General features: G+C 46.7%; 1 protein-coding gene across 7 annotated transcripts in view; it reads right to left on the bottom strand.

Annotated features, from left to right (window-relative positions):
* The window catches only part of SBF1 (SET binding factor 1), a 153,043-nt gene that overhangs the window by 54,588 nt on the left and 75,418 nt on the right, over positions 1 to 23,037 (bottom strand). For all 7 annotated transcript variants that reach the window (XM_073328995.1, XM_073328997.1, XM_073328999.1 and 4 more), the window contains exon 2: positions 8,734 to 8,819. In XM_073328995.1, the coding sequence (XP_073185096.1) occupies positions 8,734 to 8,819 (86 nt within the window). The remainder of the gene's footprint in view (positions 1 to 8,733; positions 8,820 to 23,037) is intronic.

The raw sequence follows: 23,037 nt of genomic DNA, 5'->3' as shown, positions 1-23,037 counted from the left end.
CATTACCAGACACAGGCTCAGCTCTGTTCTCCCCAGGTCAGCACAAGCTGTCTCCCCAACACCTCCCCTCTGTTCTGAGGGATCTTTCACCTATTTCAAAGACAACACCATAGCCTGCAATGGCCTGCAGTGTGCAAACATGATTAAAAAGGGCTAGAGGAACAAGGCATCAAAAGCAGTCCTCTATACAAATACAGCGCAGGCTGTTTCTATGGTGTTGCAGTCATGCTCAAGCCAAGGCAAGGCAGCCAGGTTATGTAAACCCAGGTCCCTCTCCAGGAGCTGGAGGCCAGCAGGTGCAATCAAGGCTTAGATCAACCTCACAGCAACAAAATGCTTTCAGAATTCAGTCCCCAATGCATGAGACACACCAAGGGGATGACAGATCAACTAAGACACATCAAGGGCACGACAGGCCAGCTTCCAGCTGGGAGCTCCTCCTGAAAGCACTAGGAGGAGAGAAGCTAGATTCCTGGATATAGCATCTGGTTTGCACACAAGTCTCCTCCTCAAACGAGCAGCAGACACACTCCCACCCTTCAGGCCTGGAGTTGAGACACTACAATCAGTGTCACTGGCAGCCCAACATAAGTGAGGCTACCCAGCTTACTAACCCATACACAAAGCAACACAAATTAGCCATGGGTTTATAAAACCCTTTGTTCATGGAAGATGTAACATCAAGACTTTCTGCCACCCGTTGGTGCTCACAAGCTAAGCACAGTCAGGCAAGGTCAGCCCATGCAGGGGACATCTCCAAAGAACGCTGGCCCTATATGCTGCAACTGATGATTCAGTAGGGGGATCCACCTGCTAGCAACCCTGTGAGTCAAGACATCAATTGCATTAATTACATTAAGTAGATATGGCATTCTACATATCCTGTCCTGATGCACTGTGTAGAGTTGCTGTGAGCTGTCAAACGTAGGTCATGCTCCAACCCGGAGATGGTTGAGCAGTGATTTTATACAGGAGTCAGGAGATCTGTTTGGTTTGTTAGGTGTGCTGGCATTGCTCTGCATGAAAAGTCATTATCGTCTCTCCTTATAGCCCAACTCACAGCTGCTGGCTGCCAAGTGAGGGAGAGGGCAAGAGATGAGCTAGCAGAGAATGAGTAATCTCAACTTTGGGGAGAGCCAGATAAGAGGAATGGGAGTTCCCTGTAGATAAGAGTCCTCTACGTAGCCCTGATCCTTGAGTCTCCAGGGGCTGCTAAGACCGAGCTCTGCACAGACTGCACCTCTCTGAAGCAGCTCTCCCCCCAAAAGTCACTTCTGCTACACCTAGGGGAACAGAATTCTGGTTTCTACATCCACGGGGAGGTAGGGCCGAGAGCTGGGCTGCAAAGAGCCTGACTATGACACCAGGAGCCAGCTTTCAGAGGTGACTTGATTACAGTGTAGAAGTACCTTCACAGGGAGACAATACCGGGTACCAGAGGGCTCTTTGATCTAGAGGAGACAGGCAGAACAAGAACCAATAGCTGGTAGCTGAAGCCAGACAAATTCAAATTGGAAATAAGGCCCCATTTTTTAACAGTGGAGGTGATTAACCACTGGAATAAGCTATCCAGGGAAGAGATAGATTATCCACCTCTTGATGTCTTCCAATCCAGACTGGCTGCCTTTCTGGAAGATATGCTTTAGTCAGACAAGTTATTGGGCTCAATACAGGGGTAACTGGGTAAAATTTAATGGCCTGTGACACAGGTGGTCAGACTAGATGATCTAATGCTCCATTCTGGCCCTAAACTCTATGAATCTATCAACCAAATTCATAATCTCATCAAAAACAGTATCAAGTTTGTCTGACAAATCCTATTTTCCATAAAGCCATGTTGTCTGACATTAATTATGTTCCTACCCTGTAATTATTTACTGACTGCATCCTGTATCAGCATTCCCATGAGTCTGCTTGGGATCGATGGCTCACAACACAGGTCATCCTGTTTACCTTTTATAAATGGGGACACTAGCAAAGGCCAAGCTCTTCAAATGCCTGTATTAGTATGCAGTGAAGACTGCTGGACAGAAATGGCTGCTATATGGGAGACAATGACAGCCTAGAAAGCTAACACCTAGGGAAACTGCCTGCTCCATCCCTTATCAAAGCCAGACTGCGATGCCACATATGACGTTGCACTCTATATTCATTACAAAGCTTATCTACTGAGTGTGGTCATCCTATTTGCATGTATGTATCATTCTTGTATCTGAAACTAGAAATATGAAATATAACTGAGGGCCTATTGTAATTATGCAAAGTGTGAGCCATTAATGGTGGTTTGGAATCTTGATGGCTCCCATGAACCAAGACCACTGACTGTGGATGGCTGTTGGCTTACAGGCCTTCCTGTGAGTTAGGCCAGGAGGAATGAAGGCTTGGGGTCTCACAGGACATGTGACCATGTCACCTGGAACTGGAATCCATCTTAAAACCTGGTGCTTTTCCATTTAGAAGGAGGGGTGGGAACCCAGAGAGGAACAAAGGATTCCCGCCTTGTGCAAAAGATACATAAGGGAGTAGAACAGAACAAAGGGAGCTGCAGTCATGAGAAATCCCCTAGCTACCACCTAAGCTGGAACAAAGACTGTACCAGGAGAAAGGATTCATAGATTCATAGATATTTAGGTCAGAAGGGACCATTATGATCATCTAGTCTGACCTCCTGCACAATGCAGGCCACAGAATTTCACCCACCACTCCTAAAAAAGACCTCACACCTATATCTGTGCTATTGAAGTCCTCAAATTGTAGTTTGAAGACCTCAAGGAGCAGAGAATCCTCCAGCAAGTGACCCGTGCCCCATGCTACAGAGGAAGGCGAAAAACCTCCAGGGCCTTCCAATCTGCCCTGGAGGAAAATTCCTTCCCGACCCCAAATATGGCCATCAGCTAAACCCTGAGCATATGGGCAAGATTCATCAGCCAGATACTACAGAAAATTCTTTCCCGGGTAACTTGGATCTTACCCCATCTAAAAACCCATCACAGGCCATTGGGCCTATTTACCATGAATATTTAATTACCAAAACCATGTTATCCCATCATACCATCTCCTCCATAAACTTATCGAGTTTAATCTTAAAGCAAGATAGATCTTTTGCCCCCACTACTTCCCTCGGAAGGCTATTCCAAAACTTCACTCCTCTGATGGTTAGAAACCTTCGTCTAATTTCTAATCTAAATTTCCTAGTGGCCAGTTTATATCCATTTGTTCTTGTGTCCACATTGGTACTGAGTTTAAATAATTCCTCTCCCTCTCTGGTATTTATCCCTCTGATATATTTATAGAGAGCAATCATATCTCCCCTTAACCTTCTTTTAGTTAGGCTAAACAAGCCAAGCTCCCTGAGTCTCCTTTCATAAGACAAGTTTTCCATTCCTCGGATCATCCTAGTAGCCCTTCTCTGTACCTGTTCCAGTTTGAATTCATCCTTCTTAAACATGGGAGACCAGAACTGCACACAGTATTCCAGGTGAGGTCTCACCAGTGCCTTATATAACGGTACTAAAACCTCCTTATCCCTACTGGAAATACCTCTCCTGATGCATCCCAAGACGACATTAGCTTTTTTCACAGCCATATCACATTGGCAGCTCATAGTCATCCTATGATCAACCAATACTCCAAGGTCCTTTTCCTCCTCCGTTACTTCTAGTTGATGCGTCCCTAGCTTATAACTAAAATTCTTGTTATTAATCCCTAAATGCATGACCTTACACTTCTCACTATTAAATTTCATCCTATTCCTATTACTCCAGTTTACAAGGTCATCCAGATCCTCCTGTAGGGTATCCCTGTCCTTCTCTAAATTAGCAATACCTCCCAGCTTTGTATCATCTGCAAACTTTATTAGCACACTCCCACTTTTTGTGCCCAGGTCAGTAATAAAAAGATTAAATAAGATTGGTCCCAAAACTGATCCTTGAGGAACTCCACTGGTAACCTCCCTCCAACTTGACAGTTCACCTTTCAGTAGGACCCGTTGTAGTCTCCCCTTTAACCAATTCCCTATCCACCGTTCAATTTTCCTATTGATGCCCATCTTATCCAATTTAACTAATAATTCCCCATGTGGCACAGTATCAAACGCCTTACTAAAATCTAAGTAAATTAGATCCACTGCGTTTCCTTTATCTAAAAAATCTGTTACTCTCTCAAAGAAGGAGATCAGGTTGGTTTGGCACGATCTACCTTTTGTAAAACCATGTTGTATTTTGTCCCATTTACCATTGACTTCAATGTCCTTAACTACCTTCTCCTTCAAAATTTTTTCCAAGACCTTGCATACTACAGATGTCAAACTAACAGGCCTATAATTACTTGGATCACTTTTTTTCCCTTTCTTAAAAATAGGAACTATGTTAGCAATTCTCCAATCATACGGTACAACCCCTGAGTTTACAGATTCATTAAAAATTCTTGCTAATGGGCTTGCAATTTCTTGTGCCAATTCTTTTAATATTCTTGGATGAAGATTATCTGGGCGCCCTGATTTAGCCCCATTAAGCTGTTTGAGTTTCGCTTCTACCTCAGATATGGTGATGTCTACCTCCATATCCTCATTCCCATTTATCATGCTACCATTATCCCTAAGATCCTCTTTAGTCTTATTAAAGACTGAGGCAAAGTATTTGTTTAGATATTGGGCCATGCCTAGATTATCCTTGACCTCCACTCCATCCTCAGTTTTTAGCGGTCCCACTTCTTTCTTTGTTTTCTTCCTATTTATATGACTATAGAACCTTTTACTATTGGTTTTAATTCCCTTTGCAAGGTCCAACTCTACTTGACTTTTAGCCTGTCTCACTTTATCCCTACATATTCTGACCTCAATAAGGTAGCTTTCCTTACTGATCCCTCCCTTCTTCCACTCCCTATATGCTTTCTGCTTTTTCTTAATTACCTCTCTAAGATGCTTGCTCATCCAGCTTGGTCTACAACTCCTGCCTATGAATTTTTTCCCCTTTCTTGGGATGCAGGCTTCCGATAGCTTCTGCAGCTTTAATTTAAAATAATCCCAGGCCTCCTCTACCTTTAAACCCATAAATTCTTCAGTCCAATCCACTTCCCTAACTAATTTCCTTAATTTTTGAAAGTCATCCCTTTTGAAATCAAAAACCCTAGTTGCAGATTTATTTTTGTTAATCCTTCCATTCAATTTGAACTGAATTAGCTCATGATCACTTGAGCCAAGATTATCCCCTACAACCATTTCCTCTATGAGGTCCTCATTACTCACCAAGACCAAATCTAAAATGGCATCCCCTCTAGTCGGTTCAGCAACTACTTGCTGAAGGAATCCATCAGCTATCGCATCTAGGAAAATCTGAGCCCTATTATTATTACTAGCACTCGTCCTCCAGTCTATATCTGGGAAGTTAAAGTCTCCCATGATCACACAGTTTCCATTAGTATTTACTTTATTAAAAACATTAAAAAGGGCTCTATCCATATCCAAATTAGATCCCGGCGGTCTATAGCACACCCCAAGCACTATCCCAGGGGAGGCTCTAATAGTTTTCTTCCCCAATTTAATTGTTGCCCAGACAGACTCAGTCATATCCATTTCATCGCTTCTTATTTCTTTACATTCTATCTCATCATTGATATACAGTGCTACTCCACCACCTTTACCTTTATTTCGGTCTTTCCTAAACAGCACATACCCTTCAATACCTGTAGCCCAGTCATGGCGACTATTCCACCAGGTCTCTGTTATACCTATAATATCTGGTTTCACTTCCTGCACCAGTAACTCTAGTTCCTCCATTTTGTTACCTAGGCTCCTTGCATTAGTGTACAAACATCTTAATTTTTGCTGTTTGGCCTCACTCACATTCTGTACCCTATTAGGCACGGTTATTTTACTGTATTGTGCCAGACTAGGAAGGTGAGAACACCAAGATGACACCAGCACTACCCAGCAAGTTCCTTTAGCACCAAAAAATGCTTCTGCCTTTTCTAGAGAATGAAGGAACATGCGAACCCAAAACACTACACTGAAAATGGGGTCACCAGGAGAATGAAAGGAGAGATCCTGGGTACATGGCTGATCTCATTACATGTGCATACCACAGCTGGGAGACAGCACGGGACATCAGACAGTGGCTGCATATTAGAAGCAAGGCTAGAATCATCACCCAAAGATAGGGGATCTGAAGGCATGTGTACGCTGCTCCCTGATTTCACATTCACTCTGACAGCACACTGGCTGTCCAACAAGGAACAGATGTATGACCAGGCCATGCCACCACTGAAGGGAAAAGCATGGGGAACATCAGCAGAGCCTGGAGATGGGGCTTCACCTTCTATTCATGGGAAGTCCTGAGTGGAAGGTCTGTCTCTTGTGCAGCTTTCAGCACCGCTACAGCTGGTCTGACCATGTTATGAGGGTTCCCTGCCAGTGAATCATCCTGGGGTAGAAACTGCTGCTGCCCCGGGAAGCGGCCAAGCAAGTGACAGAGCTCTGCTGCCTAGCTCCCAACCGCAGAGGGGGCAGGTGGAGACTGTGGAGACTGTGGCTCATTCAGCACTCCTGAATCTGGGAACTATGAGGGGAGGAAAGTAGTCATCAGCTGTGAAAGCAGAACCACAAAGATTAAGCCTAGAAGAATCACTAATGCCCCCTTCCTTCAGTTAAGATTCCCAATCCTACCAGCTCCCTTCCTGGTCTGCCTTTGCTATGCAATGTGACCCCATCAGCAGGGGCCTCATCTCTCTTATGCATGGAATGCAGAGGAGGAAAGGTCAGTGAGAGCTTGGAGTGGCTGCTGCTCTAAGGCGAACTTTCCTCATCCCAGGGAAACAAGTGCCCCACATGGGCCAGACCCTCCCAGCTGCCCCAGGAAACGCCATTGTGCACAGCATGCCTGAACACTAACAAGGGACACAAGGCACCGTAAGGCAGAGATGCTCTAGGGCACCAGAACACACAGCTGGCTGGACCCACACTCCCACGTCTCTGCATCAGGCACCCTGGAATCTGCCAGGCTGAACAAGTTCACTGGCCAGACACACACAGGTCCTCTCCCGTGAGCCCCACAGGCTGGGGCCCTGCCAGGAGCGGGATCTGCTCAGCCATGAAACAAGGCTGGGGAAGCAGGGGAGAATGTTAAAGCCAGCACCCTTCTCTCTCACTCACCCCCTCTGACACCGCCTTATTCACCACTGTCATATAATTAGGACATTTTGTACAAAGTATGCCTTCTCAGGTATCATTCTCCAAGTCTTGATTTGCTAGACAGTAATCTCTCATGGATCCTAGGCGCTATTGTCGTGTGAGAAGTTCTGAAGTTTGGCTACATATGTGCTACTGAAACCTGTTGTGAGGTTGAGAATACTCACAAGCCGCCTTTCAGGTACAACAACAGAAAGGCCAGACAGTGTTAGTGACTCATTGAGGAGATGCACACAAGCACCAGGGTTACCCCAGGAACTGTGTGCAACAGAAACCTCTCAGAGACAGCCCTACACACTGGGAACTGTTTGACCCAGGTCACAGCCAATGTTCCCCGTAATTTTTGACAGGCCGTGTGTGCAAAAAATTTCTTCTGAGCAAACTGTTGTGCTTCTGTGCAAATTTGTGTGTGCGCGGTGTTTCGCTGTGTGCGCGGTGTTTAGGATCTGTGTGCGCACATACGCAGCGCTTAGAGGGAACAGTGGTCACAGCACAAGAGCTTTCCAGCAAGTTGGAAGAAGATATTAAAGGGGGACATGACATCATGAGGGGACCTTGTTCTCCCTACACCACCACACCTGAAAGTACCAGAGGAAAAGGACTGAACTCGGGGAAGAGGGGAGAGAAAAAGAGTGCTGGTTCCAGGCTGTGTATGGAAACTTGGTGCACTGCTTGTATCATCAGTCAGGGTGAGAGATTACTGATTCAGATCCTGTCTAATACTGTAGACTTAGTTTGCATTTTGTTTGATATTCTATGATTCTATGATATTCTATGATTCTATGATTCTACTTTTGGGGCCAAACTGACCAAGCCATGTTGTTTTAAGGGTCTGCTCCAGCAATGGTCGCCCTCAAAGGTCTCCATGTACCTCAGAATTACATGGCAAGAGACAAACATACACCCAGAGGGTTGGGGGAGGCGGCCAAGGCCCAGTAATCCCCATAACAGAAAAGAGGCAGGATACATGAGGACTGGGGGGTTGAGGTACGAGTGGATATTACCAAGCTACCTCCCCCCACAGGGTTGTGAGGCTGAGGGAGCATGAAGGGCTTTGACAATGCAGTACACCACAGGGCACTGCTGTGAGAGTCAGGGCTATTTATACAGATACTTCAGCCAAGTGGCTTGGAAAACAAGGCTGGTGGGGAAGCATTCCAGCCCCCAGTGCAGCTAAAACTGGGGAGGACACACATGGCAAACAGTCGCCCTCAGCTCGACAGACAGGCGTAGCCGATGAAGAGTACAAGTTCCAGAACACACTGCACCATGAAGATGGAGCACTGCATGCTGGGACCTGTGGTCTCCAAAGGCTGCTGCTGCGCTTGGGTAAAGAGGAGAGGCTGCAATCTGCTCTGTTCTCCACCCATGGGTTTGACCCAAAGAGTCCTGGCCAAAGTCCTGCTGACGTGCAAAGACGACACATCCCTGAAGCCTGCATGCACAGTACCACAGCCCACTCTACTAACACACATGCAAAGCAGGTTGTAGCCCTGTGCGCATGCATCACAATACTGGGAGGTCCCAGCCCCAACAGCCAAAATACTCACTAGTTCAATGCCCTGTGGGAAGGGGTTATCTTCCCAGTCCTTCTCCGGGAAGCGCTGGAGTATCTGCCCCTGGCCATCTCTGCTCCCTACAAAAATAAGCAGAAGGAAAGTGTTAGAAGAATGCAGGCAGCCCTGCTGCTGCAGCCAGATGCCATTTCGACCTCCTGCCAGAGCCAGGCAGTGAGCAACAATGGCAAACTGCAGAACTGCACACTAGCAGCGCCTTGCGGTAACCCTGCGTAGGTATAGCGCAAACATGAACTAACCCTTACACACGCCCTGGGAGGAAAGAATTCTCTCCATGGTACATGTGGGGAACCAGACGGAGGGAAAGTTATTTTTTCCCCAAGTTAGACAGCAAGGAAATAATAGAGCTATGTTAGAAGTCAGAACTTTGACTCCTAAACCAACAACCACCCTTCATATGCCCCAGGTACACACAGCAGGACCCTTACCCCAAACACAGCAAAGCAACAATGGAGAGTGCATTCAAACTGACCCAATTTAGCACCTTCCTAGAGCTCAAAGAAATTCGGCTACAGAGAACCACATGTCCTGAGCTATCAAACTACTCACAGATGCAGAGCGTCTTCAAGATGAACAAAAATGTGAGAAAATTGTGTAACACATCACTGGTTAGGTTAAATCTCAAATTTCTTTCCTTGTGTTACTAAAATAATATAGAAGCTGAAAGATTTGAACAGTAATTCCCTTTTTCACCATCTGCAGTTTGTATTTTGCATTTCACTCAGCTTGGACCACAGAAATACATAGGTCAGTTTAACATTTTGGTTCCTAAACACCAGCATAAGGCTGCAACTTTCGAGTTGCAAACTCTGCAAGGAAATTTATAATCCTAAATGAGTGACTAATACAATGCTATTAAGGTCTGTAGAACTTTCTAGTCTCCCCTTTTAGATGCCAAATCATTAGCAGAAAATCTCACATGTATTCTAGTGGATGAGGCATGCAGTGGGGAGTCAGGACTCCCAAGATGGATTTCACTTCTACCATCTATTCAGCGTAGTCATGGATAGCACTGACCTCTCCCATAGGAGTATGGTGGGGATCAAGGTTTGCACACCACCATTCTAGTGCTCAGTCTGTATAAACTTCAACACTTCAGCTTTTCATAGAGAATCATAGAATATCAGGGTTGGAAGGGACCTCAGGAGGTCATCTAGTCCAACCCCCTGCTCAAAGCAGGACCAATCCCCAATTTTTGCCCCAGATCCCTAAATGGCCCCCTCAAGGATTGAACTCACAATCCTGGGTTTAGCAGGCCAATGCTCAAACCACTGAGCTATCCCTCCCCCCCATTGAAAGAGGACTCAAAGGTACTAACCAGCTGAGAAATATGTACAGAGCCCTGTGCTTCCACAGAATACAGTAACTCCGCACTTAACATCCTCTTGATTAACATTGTTTTGGTCTTACGCCCCTGCTCCATTACTGAACATGCTCGTTTAAAGTTGTGCAATGCTCCGCTATAACATCATTTGGCCACCTGCTTTGTCCACAGCTGGCAGCCCCCCATCAGCTCCCCTGTGCCCCTCTACGATGCCTCCTGCCTGCGGATCAGCGCCTTCCCCCTGCCCCATAGAAACACTAGGTGACATGTAAATAGATGCTTGCTGTACCATTAACCTTTCCTTGGAAAACACCTCGTGAATTTTAGCTGGTAAAATACCTTCTGGCTCTTTGTTTATAGAGGGGTTAATTCCTTGCCAAGCCTTCAGTTACCAAAGTGATTGCCCTAATCCTTCATCCTGAACACCTTCATGGCTTTGCACAGTCTCCTCGACCAGCTGCAGGTGTACTACGTTCTGTCAAAACAGAGTCCGCTGCCAGTGGGCCTCACCATTTACAGAATACAACCCCAGCTGCAGAGGACATCATGCTCCCCACCCCTTCAATCTCTCTAACCTCACTTGCAGACTGCTTCCTAGCCACAGGGGCCGGCTGACCCTGGCATACCTCTGGGCCATGTAGCGGGAAAAGCCTCACTCCAAAATGCATAGACCACTGCAGGACTATTTTGGGAGTTAGAACAGTTTCTACCTCTCCGCTTACCACCAGCCACCCACAGCTGTATTTAAAAACACAGACAACAGAACACATGCCAATTATAGTCCAAGGACCAAAAAGGAAAGGTCAGCACCAAGTTATGTATATAAAGAGTGTCCAGTGTGATGCTAGCGTGTGCTCCCTTTCCCTGCCCTCAGACACTACCTCTCTCCACCCACTACTGTCTCATGTACCTCCTCTCAGACAGCAACACTCACTTCAAGACCTACCGGACCCAACAGCTTTGATTAGAAATTTAATACCTGCCCTCCCACAGCTTGACCAAAAAGAAACAAATGCAGATTCATGTAAGGCACTTGTGTCAAGTTGGGCGTAAATCCTGCTACTGGATTTTGTAGCACCCAAGAACTGAGTTTCTATGGCAAATTGGACATTTTACGGTGTTCCAAGTAAATCCAAACAGGGATGATCCAATCAGCACATTTCCATTCATTACTCCGCTTTTCATAGATTTAGATCCTAGGGCCGGAAGGGACCACTCTGATCATCTAGCCTGACCTCCTGTGTGCCACAGGACTTCCAGAAATTCATTCCCTTTTGAACTAGAGCAGATCCAGAGACGCAGAATCCATCACAACCCTTGATAAGTCATTCCCCTGGTTATTTATCCTTGCTGTTAAAAATGTAGGTCTTATTTCCAGTCTGTCTAGCTTCAACACTCAGCCATTGAATCTTTACAACTTGGTTCACTAGATAGAAGAGCCCTCTATTATCAAATTTCTCTTTCCTATGTAGGTACTTATAGACTGATCAAGTCACCCAGTAACCTTCTCTTTGTTAAGAAACAGATTGAGCTCCTTGACTACCACCATAAGGCAGGTTTTCTAATCTTTTATTCATTCCCACAGCTCTTCTCTGAACGCACTCCAATTTATCAATATTCTTCTTGAATTGTGAACATCAGAACTAGAGTCACTATTCCAGTAGCAGTTGCACCAGTGCCAAATACAGAGGTAACATAACATTAAATGGGTGAAAAACTGGCTGACAGGTCTCAAACTGTAATTGTCCGCCTGGAATCATCACTGAGCAGATGTGTTTCTAGTGGGGTCCTGCAGGGATCAGCTCTGGGACCTACACAATTTAACACTTATTAACCACCGAGATGAAAACCAAATCATCACTGAAAAAGCTTTTAGATAAAGCAAAAATCGGGGGAGTGGTAAATAATGAAGAGGACAAGTCACTGATACATAGTAACCTGGATCACTTGGTAAACTGGATTTAAATGACTGTTATAAGAACAGCCATACTGGGTTAGACAAGTGATCCATCCCATGTCATCCATTCCCAGCTTCTGGCAAACAGGCTAGGGACACCATCCGTGTCCGCCTTGGACAATAGCCATTGCTGGAGCTATCCTCCATGAACTTATCTAGTTCTTAATACTGCCAAATGTAAAAACATATCTAGGAACAAAGAACCTAGGCCACACTGACAGGACGGGGGACTCTATCCTGGGAAGCAGTGACTCTGAAGAAACACTTGGGGGTCATGGTCGGTACTCAGATAATCGTGAGCTCCCAGGGTGACACTGTGGCTAAAAGGACTAGTACAGTCTTGGGATGTATAAACAGGGCAGTCTCATGTAGGAGTAGAGAAGTATGCCGCATTGGATTTTGTATCATTCTAGGTTGTTCGTTTTTAATCGAAATGTCATGCGTTGCCAAGTCAAATGCCTACAGAAAGCAAGTATATTACAGTACCACTATTACCTTTATCAACCAAACTTGTAATCTCAAAAACCCTCACACCAAGTTGTTTTGAAAGGATAGTAACCTTTGACAAAAAGGAGTGACCCTCTATTTCCCCCACACCTCACCTCAATGTCAAGCACGGCATCCAAAAATCAATGGATTATATTAGCAAGACATTTCAACTAAAACTATTGGAAGTGAAAGCTCAGAGCAACATTGAAGGTGTCATTATGTTAGCAGCTAGATAGTACCTACATCTTAGTATCTAAGGCAGAGGTGAGCAAACTTTTTGGCCCGAGGACCACATCAGGGTGGGGAAATTGCATGCAGGGCCATGAATGCAGGGCTGGGGCAGGGGGTTGGGGTGCGGGAAGGGGTGCAGTGCGCAGGACAAGGGCAAGGGGTTGCGGCAGAGGAGGGGTGCAGGGTGTACGAGGGGGCTCAGGGAAGGGGGTTGGGGTGCAGGAGGGGACTCAAGGCAATGGTGCAGGGGAGGGGGCTCAGGGCAGGGAGCTGGGGGGCAGGGTGCAGGAGGGGCTCGGGCTCCGGCCTGGCACTGCTTACCGGGAGCGGCTCCGGGGTGGCAGCACAGTACACACTGGGGCCAGGGAAGACTCCCTGCCTGCCTGCCCTGGCCCTACGCCTCTCCGGGAAGCAGCTGGCACCACGTCCCTGTGACCCCTGGCGGAGCGGGGGCAGAGGGCTCCACACGCTGCCCTTGCCTGTGGGTACCTCCCCCGAAGCTCCCATTGTCCGCAGTCCCCCATTCCTGGCCAATGGGAGCTTTGGGGAGGCTACCCATAGGCAAGGGCAGTGCGCGGAGCCCTCTGCTCCCCCTTTCCCAGGGGCTGCAGGGACATGGTGCCAGCCGCTTCCGGGAGCGGCACGGGGCCTGCAGCGCCACAGGGGTGGCAATCCCGCAGGCCGGATCCAAAGCCCTGAGGGGCCGGATCCAGCCCATGGGCCGTAGTTTGTCCATCCTGATCTAAGGGCTGAAATTAATGGGGTAGCTCACAACTTTGGGTTGTTTCAAAGGGGTGGGGGGGAGAAGATATAATTACAGGAAGACAATATGGGATTGAGTTACATTTGGGGGACTCACACCATAAAGACTAAGAACTGTGATTTTTTATTTATTTGCAATGAAAGCTTAGATTCTGCTACAAAATATTGGCACTCACCTCACACTCTGGCACAGCTCCCCAGAGCAGCTGCATAATGGTTCGTGTCTGCTACATATGGAATATATATTTGCACCTGTTAACGATATGCTGCATTTTTTTTCTTCCATGGTTTGTTCCAATGTTTCTGACTTGAAGAAGCCTCTAGCCTGCATCTCATTTGTATGTAATGGAGCCTACTGCAAATTCCATCTTAATACTGCCATGCAGAATGCAGCCAGGCCATGCTGGATCATGACGAAGCTTTACACACTGGGACTTGTGACATACAGACACTGCACTTGGCAAAGATAAGGATGGCCACATTGTACAAGTCCATGGACTGCATCTGTCCTACCCTTTAGCTACTTTTGTCTTTATTAAATCAGCTCCATTGTGTCTAGAATGCCCTGTTGCAAGACAATCTCCTGGTCCCCCCTTAGTTACTTTTCAGTAGCCTAGCCCTGCCTTTCTGCTTCACATTATGCAATGCAGCCAGCATTTAAAAGGCTCTTTCCCTGTCAATGTGTTCACATTGGGGTGCTCTTTCCTGCTCTGATGATATGGTCCAGGACAGACAGAGGCAGCAGGAGCTGTTTCTAACCTGCCCGTCTAGGAACACGTCTCTATGTTTGTGTTACGAAAGCTGCTTTTGCTTTTTCCTTCCTGTGTGCTCCCAGTGTTAGATTGCACAGAGGCCAGGAGGATTTAAGGTAACTCTTGGTCACTGCTCTCTGGATAGCTTAGTATTGTCTGCATTAACAATATGCCGTATTTGAAGTTTTATGCTACTTTATCATGATACTGAAATGTTTAGATGTGTTAAAAATTGAGAGGAGTGCTTGTGGCACCTTAGAGACTAACCAATTTATTTGGGCATTGTTAGTCTCTAAGGTGTCACAAGGACCCCTCTTTGTTTTTGCTGATACAGACTAACACAGCTACCACTCTGAAACCTTTAAAAATTGAAGCACTCAGCTGACTCAAGAACCCCAAGCACAGGGCAACTCTTGGCTAGGCTGGCCATGGGGTTAAAGGATCCTTCTCTGGGAATGGATGCTCTCACAACAGCACAGACATGCAGCATAATGTGGATTACGAACAGGCCAGGGTCTGCAGCCAACTGGAGAGCTCAGTGGAACAAACTTTCCATAGTTTATACAGCCACATAGAAATTACCTAGCCAACAGAAAAGAGCGGACTCTACCATTGAACATTTGGAGGGGAGGGGAGCTAAACCAAAACTCCATCCTCTGTATCCCCACCCATGCCACCTATCTCCAGACACCAATCTGTTCAGTACACTTCTCGCCTATGCAGACAGACATGCATTACTCCATGCCAGGAACCCCCAATAAAGTGACTCCTCTTCAAAGTCTCTCTCAGCCATGAACACATCTGAACCTCCACTTAATCTCAACTCTCCCTTTAGTAATGTCCCTTTAGTAGTCCTTTAGTAATGTCACCAGGAGCTTTCAAATGACACTCTGCACAATGTGCCAAGTCTGCCCCAGCAATTAGTTTATCCACAGTCTCAGACATGATTCCACGGATGTCACTGATCATACCTATTGCTTGGTATTATGTAGCACAGATGAAAGTGAAAGCAGGGCAGAGCACTAGAAGGCTAATAAGAAATCCCTTATGAGGCTGGAGATGAACAAGCTCCACCTGGTAGAGGTGGTGGTGTGGGACACTTCAGATGCAAGTACTACTAAAGTAAAAGTGACAACTCATTTTAAACTACAGGCTAAGAATAAATTCTGTAGATCAAAACAAAGCCAGAGCTCAATTCCAGGGACGTCTCAGTGGAGAGGATTCCAGAAACTGCCGCCATTTCAAAAGTCGTAAAATCCCAAAGCTTCATTAAACACCTTACACTGCAGGAGAGTAAAATGCACCCCTCGGAATTCTACGTGCACCCCTCAGAATTCTACAGTGGCAATTCTTCAACAAAAAAACTTCAAAAACAGACTCCAACGAGAGACTGCTGAATTGGACTTAATTTGCAAACTGGATACAATTAACTTAGGCTTGAATAAAGACTGGGAGTGGATGGGTCATTATACAAAGTAAAACTATTTCCCCATGTTTATCTCCCCCCCCCCCCCCCCAAGCTGTTCCTCAGACGTTCTTGCTGGAAATGGCCCACCTTGATCATCACTACAAAAGGTCCCCCCCTTACCTCCGCCCCCGCCCCCCCCCCCGCTCTCCTGCTGGTAATAGCTCATCTTAAGTGATCACTCTCCTTACAGTGTGTATTGTAACACCCATTGTTTCATATTCTCTGTGTATATAAATCTCCCCACTATTTTCCACTGAATGCATCCGATGAAGTGAGCTGTAGCTCACGAAATCTTATGCTCAAATAAATTTGTTAGTCTCTAAGGTGCCACAAGTCCTCCTTTTCTCTTTGCGGATACAGACTAACACGGCTGCTACTCTGAAAACTGCAGTTAAAGACACTCATGACGGGCCCGGGCCAGCTGACTTGGACTCATGGGGTTCCGGCTGCCTGGCTGTTTAACTGCAGTGTAGACTTTCAGGCTCAGGCTTCAGCCCGGGCTCTAGGACCCTGCAAGCTCTTCGCTTCCCATCTCTGACTTGATATCTGGGAAAATTCAGCAACTTAGAACGGCTGGACTGCGGGAAGAGGGCAATAGCTGACACTCTCTTTTATTTTTTGACATCCATCTATAAGAGTTGTGCCTGTTTGACCATGCTCTCCCCACAAGCTTCTCTTAGATTATGAATTCTTCAAGACAGGGACTGTCTCCTGTGTGTGTGTTTCCCAGCATTCTGGGGCCCTTCAATTCCACAGTAATATAAATATTAAATTATCAGTATTGAAGTTGGTCCAATAAAAAAATATTACCTCACCCACCTTGTCCCACCAGAGTCAGTCTTTTCTAGGCTTCACATCTCAGTCTAATTCAACTCCAAAGGAGGAACTCCCAGAAAGTCCCACAGCATAACAGAACATGACCCCTCACGCAGCCCTGCAACAAAACTGGCTGGATGTGTGCCAATGGGGGCCAGCCTCTCTGCTCACTCATCTATGTTTCAGATTCAACTCTACAGATGCAGAACATGCAGCCTTCATATTAGATATCAAGCCTGCAAAAGATACATGGCATGATAATGTGCAGTGACACTGGGAGATCCTGCCAACACCACCATCCCGGCAAGTACCAAATGCTAAGGTCAGTGTGGAGAAAAGGAAAGCATTGGTAATACCTGCAATACTAAATTCAGTTCTGGGCACCTCAAACTGAAAAGTTTGACAGCAAGACATAACTAGAGGGCTAGAGGGTTTGATTTATGAGGAAAGATTAGAAGGGTCAAATTTGTAGAGCTTGGGTAAATGACGATAACTGGGGAAGCCAATAACTGCAAGTGTCTGAAGGGTACGATCACTGAGGGAGAAGAATTGTTCAGGGTGGGGCACGGAGATCTAGCTAGGACAAAAACTGTTCATTTCATTCTAACCTGAGTATCAAGAAAACATCTCAGCGGAGAGTTCAAGCAGACTGTGGAATTTTTCCAGGGGGAGAAGGGGGAAGGGAAAGAGATTCCATCATTTGGGTCACTTATACCTAGACTGGACAAACCCCCAACGATGCTTAAGGGAACAGTCCTGTCCAGGGCATAAGAGGGACCAAGTTGTGCTTTCCCATCTCCAGCATCTGATGCGGTGCTAATCCTCAGTCTATGGCACCAGGGCAATTCCATTTACAAGTCACAACAAGGCTTTATATGAACCTCTGTCACAAGACTAAAGAGCTGCCTAGTAATGAGATTTTTATAGATAATCTAAAATTAAATGTCTCCACAGAACTGGAAGGTGTTTTCTCCTTAAGAGACCTTTTTATAAGTCTGTCTCTATTTTCACATCATTCCCTCTTTGGACTCCAGCTCTCACCTCAAAGCTGTCATTACCTTACACAAACCCACCCTTGCGCTCTCAGATTAAGGTCTGGAGGTGTCCGTAGGACATTCTAGCTCATTCTAGTCACATGGATATCAGAGGACCGGGCCTCCTGAAGCCTGGAAAGTTATGATCCCTGCTGCTCTGTGCATTGTCACCCACCCAGCTGGGGAAACACCTCAGAGGTGGCTGCTGAAAGAAACTAAGCTGCTTCTGAGACATCATGTGAAACAGGAACCTTGGACAGAGTCTGAGTCCCTGCCACTACACTAGATGGATTAGACCAGTGGTCCCCAACCTTTCTGTGGGAATAGCATATTCCTATTTCCAGAAGACTGTAGCATGCACCAGACACCCCACCGCCGAAATGCCGCCGAGAAGCGGCAGCAAGCGTCACCGCTGAGAAACAGCAATGCTTCTCGGCGGCATTTCGGCGGGCGGCTCTATGGCAGCTGCATTCGGCGGCGGCATTTTGGTGGCACGGTGTCCTGCGGGCACACACAACTGCCCTGGCGGGCACCATTGCACCTGCGGGCACCCCATTGGGGACCCCTGGATTAGACACTACAGCAAAACCAGGGAGTCCCCAAATTTAAATTGTTCCAAAGTTATGGGCACCCCAATAGCCCTTGGCTGCTGCCTCAGGCTTTAGGCATCTAGTCCTTGCAAGGTTAGGGCCTGCTCCTGGAAGACAAAGAGCCATAGCCAGAAAACCCTGCCTTGCCTGGGCCAGAGCCGCGATGAGTGCTACCAAATTCAGGGCCATGGAGTCTTTTAAAGCTCGAAGAAATTCAGACTCAGATTCCCAAGGCCAGAAGGAACCACAAATCTGACCTCGTGTATAACACAGTCCAGAGAATTGCCCCCAAATAATCCCTAAAGAAGATCTTTTACAAAAACATCCAATCTTGATTTTAAAATTGTCAGTGATAACGAGAATTCACCACAACCCTTGGTAAACTGTTCCAGTGGTTAATTACTCTCACCATTAAAAAGGTTTCCCTTATTTCGTCTGACTGCTAAGCTGCTTCCCTTCTCCCTTCTGAAAGGCTCATTAACCAACACCTCAAAAAAAAAAGGGGGGGGCCCTCATGGCTGTTCCAATGAGCCAGTGCCTTCATCACAAGAGCTATCCTCCCTTCAGTCCAGAGAAGCAAAGGACTCAATGGGTTGCAGAGTAAATTCCCTCCACCGCCTCTCCCAGCCAGGGATCGTACAAATCAGTAACACCAACACTCCCTGACCCAGTATCTCTCTAAGAACACCTGAGTCCAGTTGAATAATCCTGCACTGGCAGGGGGTTGGGGAAAGGACACAACAACCTAACACAGCATTACTATGAGCCAGTGGGGAAAAAAAAAAGGTGTGGAGTCAGGAACAGGACACGTGCTGATATGAAGCCCTACGCAGAGGAGCAGCTCCATTCTTGAGCACTTGCCAAGAGGGAAGTTGTATTTATCTTTAGAAACATTAAGGTCCAAGAGGAAGTAATTTAAAAATATCCATCTGCTTCTGAGAGTTTGTCCCAGAAAGTGCTGCTCAAGGAGTGCTCCTGGGGAGTTATTGGCAGAGGAAGAGATAAGCTTTCTACAGCTGCCTGCCACTTGTTCACCCATATCTCTGTTTCTGGAAACTACCATTATGTAGCAGGAAGACCTTATCAAATATCTCAGGCTTCAAATAATTAACTAAACCTTCCTCAAAAGCAGTGAGCCAAAGCTAGTATACTAGCCAGTACAGAATGGCGGCCCCCCCCACTGCCCATTTTGGGAGTAGTCCTCCTATGGAAGCTGCCTCAATAGACACTAGGATGTCTGGCTTTTAAGAAGTTAACCAAGTGCCAAGGAAGCTCCGTCTTGGGGCAAGAGGGGAATTCAGGATCCATGTTTATTCATGCACCTGGAGAGGGGAGCCAGGCCAGTTACTGCCACCTAGCACTGGAGGCCTCACCCAGCCCACACAGGTACATGAGAACCGGCACCAAGCAAACTCTAACCCTGACCTTTCTTTGAAGACAAGGGGGAAAGTCTGAACTGGACTGAATCCTGGGCTCTTCCCCACTGCTCCACCACTGTACGTCCCCCCCCCAAAGGCAGAGAACTGACAGCCCTACACATGGCACGGGGTGGACTAGTTAAGAGATTTTCCCATCTCTAATATGAAGGATGAGATAAGGAGCATCCTCCACTGGCGTGCGGGTGCATTCAGCCTCTGGTTTCTCCACCAAGTGTCTCCATGGGAAAGCAGAAAGGTGCTTGGAACATACAGGCCAACAGGGAAAATCAACCCTGAGCAAACGCTGTCAATTGACTTTGCTTTAGTGGAGGCCAGAACCACCGGAGAATCCATCTGTTCCGTCAAAAGCATGCCCCTCACCCGCTGCACGTTGTGGAAGTATAATATTGTATAAGGGGACATGCTGGATACATTGTATATGAGAGGGCATGCCAAAACATGTTACAAAGTATCTGAGGGAGCACACGTAGGGACAGTTAGCTTTTGAATGGAGAAGCAATTAAGATAGAGCCAGCACGTCTAAGAAGCAGGCATCAGAATGGAAGGTGTGAAGGGCAATTAGTTAAGTTAACTGGAAGCTGTTAAAGGAGATTGTTAAGGGTGGCAGGTAACTGAAGATACATGACTGGTCTCAGGGATCTCGAAGGGTGGTGACTAAAATCTTTTTCTTCTTTTGTCTGTAACTTCTCTGTAACTTGTTCTCCAAAAAACTGTATAAATTAAAAGACAAGCCCCACTCGGGGGGGCTCACTTCTAAATGTATTAGCAGAGCAGCTTTGCTAATAAAACAGAGTGGTCTGATAAATTGTGAGTCTGAGTCAAACTTTGACAATTTGGAGGTTCCACCGAGATGGCAAGCGGCTTCACTGAGGCTGTGCGATCCCTGACTGCCTTGCAGGACGATCGTGGCAGCCGGTGCCTCCACAAGACAGAAAGGTACACAGCAGCAGCACAGTCTACACCATTGAACTTGTTGGTTCCCACTCTGTTCGGGTAGGGGTCTTTGGATCCAGCTTCTGGAATCAGACGTCTCAGGTAATTATTATTTTTGTGCTTTAACCGGTTTGAGGACTGTCTTGTCTTTGTGTCTATCCGTCTTCCCCATGGTGTGTGTGTGAATCTGGGAGCCATCTCTGTCCGGAGACTGGCTGATCAAGGGGTCCCCGTCCCCACGGTCTGAATAAGTGGAATCTGCACAGCTGCAGCCGCACCACGCCTTGGGTATAACCCCTGGTGTGAAAGCAAGGGCAGTTGAGGCAGTAGCCTGTGGGCTCCTTTCTGTGTGTTGCACCGGGTACCGCTCTGCTGAGCCCAAATTTCCTTCTTGTGTGAGTGCTGTGTGAAGTCCTCCTGGATGGATAATCAGAAGTCTAAGGTAGGACAGTTCCCTAAGGGAACTCCAGCTTATTTTATGTATTTTAGGAGGGGTCCGGACTCTTGTAGGTTTCTTGAAAAATGGTCCAAATTAGCTCTAGAGAACCCCAAATTACAGTGGCCACTGTTAGGTTCTTGGGACAAGGATTGAGTGGACGCTTTAAAAAGCAAACTTGTCCTTCCAAAAATCAAACTGGAGAGAGGAGAAGTAGACTGCTTCATGCAGTGGTGGGAAGAGGCAAATCGTAGATGGACTGAGTCAAAACTCACCTCTCTTAAAAATTCTATCAAAAAACTAACAGTTCAATTGGATGCAGTCTCTCCCACCACTAGTCCGAGCGCTCCCCTTTGCCCAGTCCTGTGCAATGATCCGGATCAAACCCGACCCCCACCATACTCCTGCGCAAATAAGAAATCAGAAAAGGAAAAATCTTCAGTGACTACAGATAATGAAAGTGAAAAAGATACCCTCATTGGCCTCGCAGCTCTGCAAAATATTATGAAGAAGAAATCCAAACCAGGCTGCAAAGATTCTCTTGACATCTCTTCTTGGAAAAGAGAACCTGATGGGAGGTTAATGAGAGACTCTGATCAAACTGTTGTGGCACCCTTACGAGTCCTTAAGATGGGAGAAAGTGAGTCCATATGGGATTATAAGTCCTGGACTCGTACAGAACTTTTATCTATAGTTAAAAGTTTTCCCAAACCACAGGAAAACTCTGTCAAATTTGCTGAGAAGTTTCTGTTAATCTGTGAAACCTATGAACCCTCTGAGACAGATCTCCTCCAACTATGTAAATTGTTAGCTCCTGCCAGTTATTATGAAAAATGGTTGGCTGCCGCAGACTGGCCAGCTGAGGCACGCCACTCAACCATAAAAAGTACTGGCCCAGATTTGGCACACAGAGACCGGTGTATGGCTCTTTGGAAGCACCTGCATCAAGCCATTCCCAAAGTGTGGTCTCCTAAAACAAACTGGACAGCAATACGTTCCTGTAAGCAAGGGCAAGGAGAAAGCCCAGGCGACTTTAGGTCCCGGCTAACTGATATTTTCCTACAATATTCAGGAATACAAGAGCCCGATGTAAATGGGCAGGGGGCCTTGGCACATGCATTTGTTGATGGTCTTCTCCCTGCCACAGGCAGCATGTTAAAACGAATAAGTGTGGGATGGAAACTGAAACCATGGACAAATTGCTGGCAGTAGCAGAGCATTGCCACTGCACTTTAAAAGGAAAGGAGGAACAGTCCTCCCAAAAGTTAATGGCTCTGCAGATACAGCATTATTCAGGACTAAGCAGACCACACCGGGGGCAGGGACGGGGTTGCGGAAGGGGGCAGGGGGCTGGATTAACTGGGGTTTGTAACTACTGTAAACAGCCTGGACACTGGAAAAAAAGAGTGTCCAAGACGACCCAATAATTGTATGGGAAATCAAGTGAACCCCCCCCCGCTGGTTCCTCCAGCTGATCCCCAACCCTATTTTTCACCCCAACAATGACGGGATGCTGGGGAACCTCACAAAGTTTTAGCTCCCTTATTACCTCTGTCCCCTACTGGAGAATGTGTCCTGACTGTAAATGATCTCTCTCTCCCTTTCCTTGTTGATACTGGAGCTTCTCTTTCTACAATCCGCACCACTGACTTGCCTGAGGTTCCCCGATCTGGAAAATCTGTGTCTGCTGTTGGCATTACAGGGATCCCTACCTCTTTTCCCCTCTCAAAACCTTTGTCTGTTCAGGTCGGTCCCCTCTCTGAGGAGCATGCATTCCTCCTCTCTGATTCCACCCCTGCAAACCTTCTGGGACGGGACTTGCTATGCAAACTTGGCTGTTCTATTTACTGCTCCCCAGATGGTGTCTATCTGCAAATCCCTCAGTCTTCCTTATGTGACTCTGTAGCCTCCCTGCTGTCTGAAACTTCCCTCTCCACTCCGGTCCCTTGCTGTCCCTTAATTCCGTCCCTAGAGCACCTAATCTCTCAGGTTCCTTCCTCCCTATGGCCATCTCACCCATCTGAAGTGGGCCGATTAAATACTGAC

This window comes from Lepidochelys kempii, chromosome 1 (assembly GCF_965140265.1).
Source record: "Lepidochelys kempii isolate rLepKem1 chromosome 1, rLepKem1.hap2, whole genome shotgun sequence".
NCBI lineage: Eukaryota > Metazoa > Chordata > Testudines > Cheloniidae > Lepidochelys > Lepidochelys kempii.
Note: the sequence above shows the minus strand (reverse complement) of the source record. Positions and strands in the feature narration are given on the sequence as shown.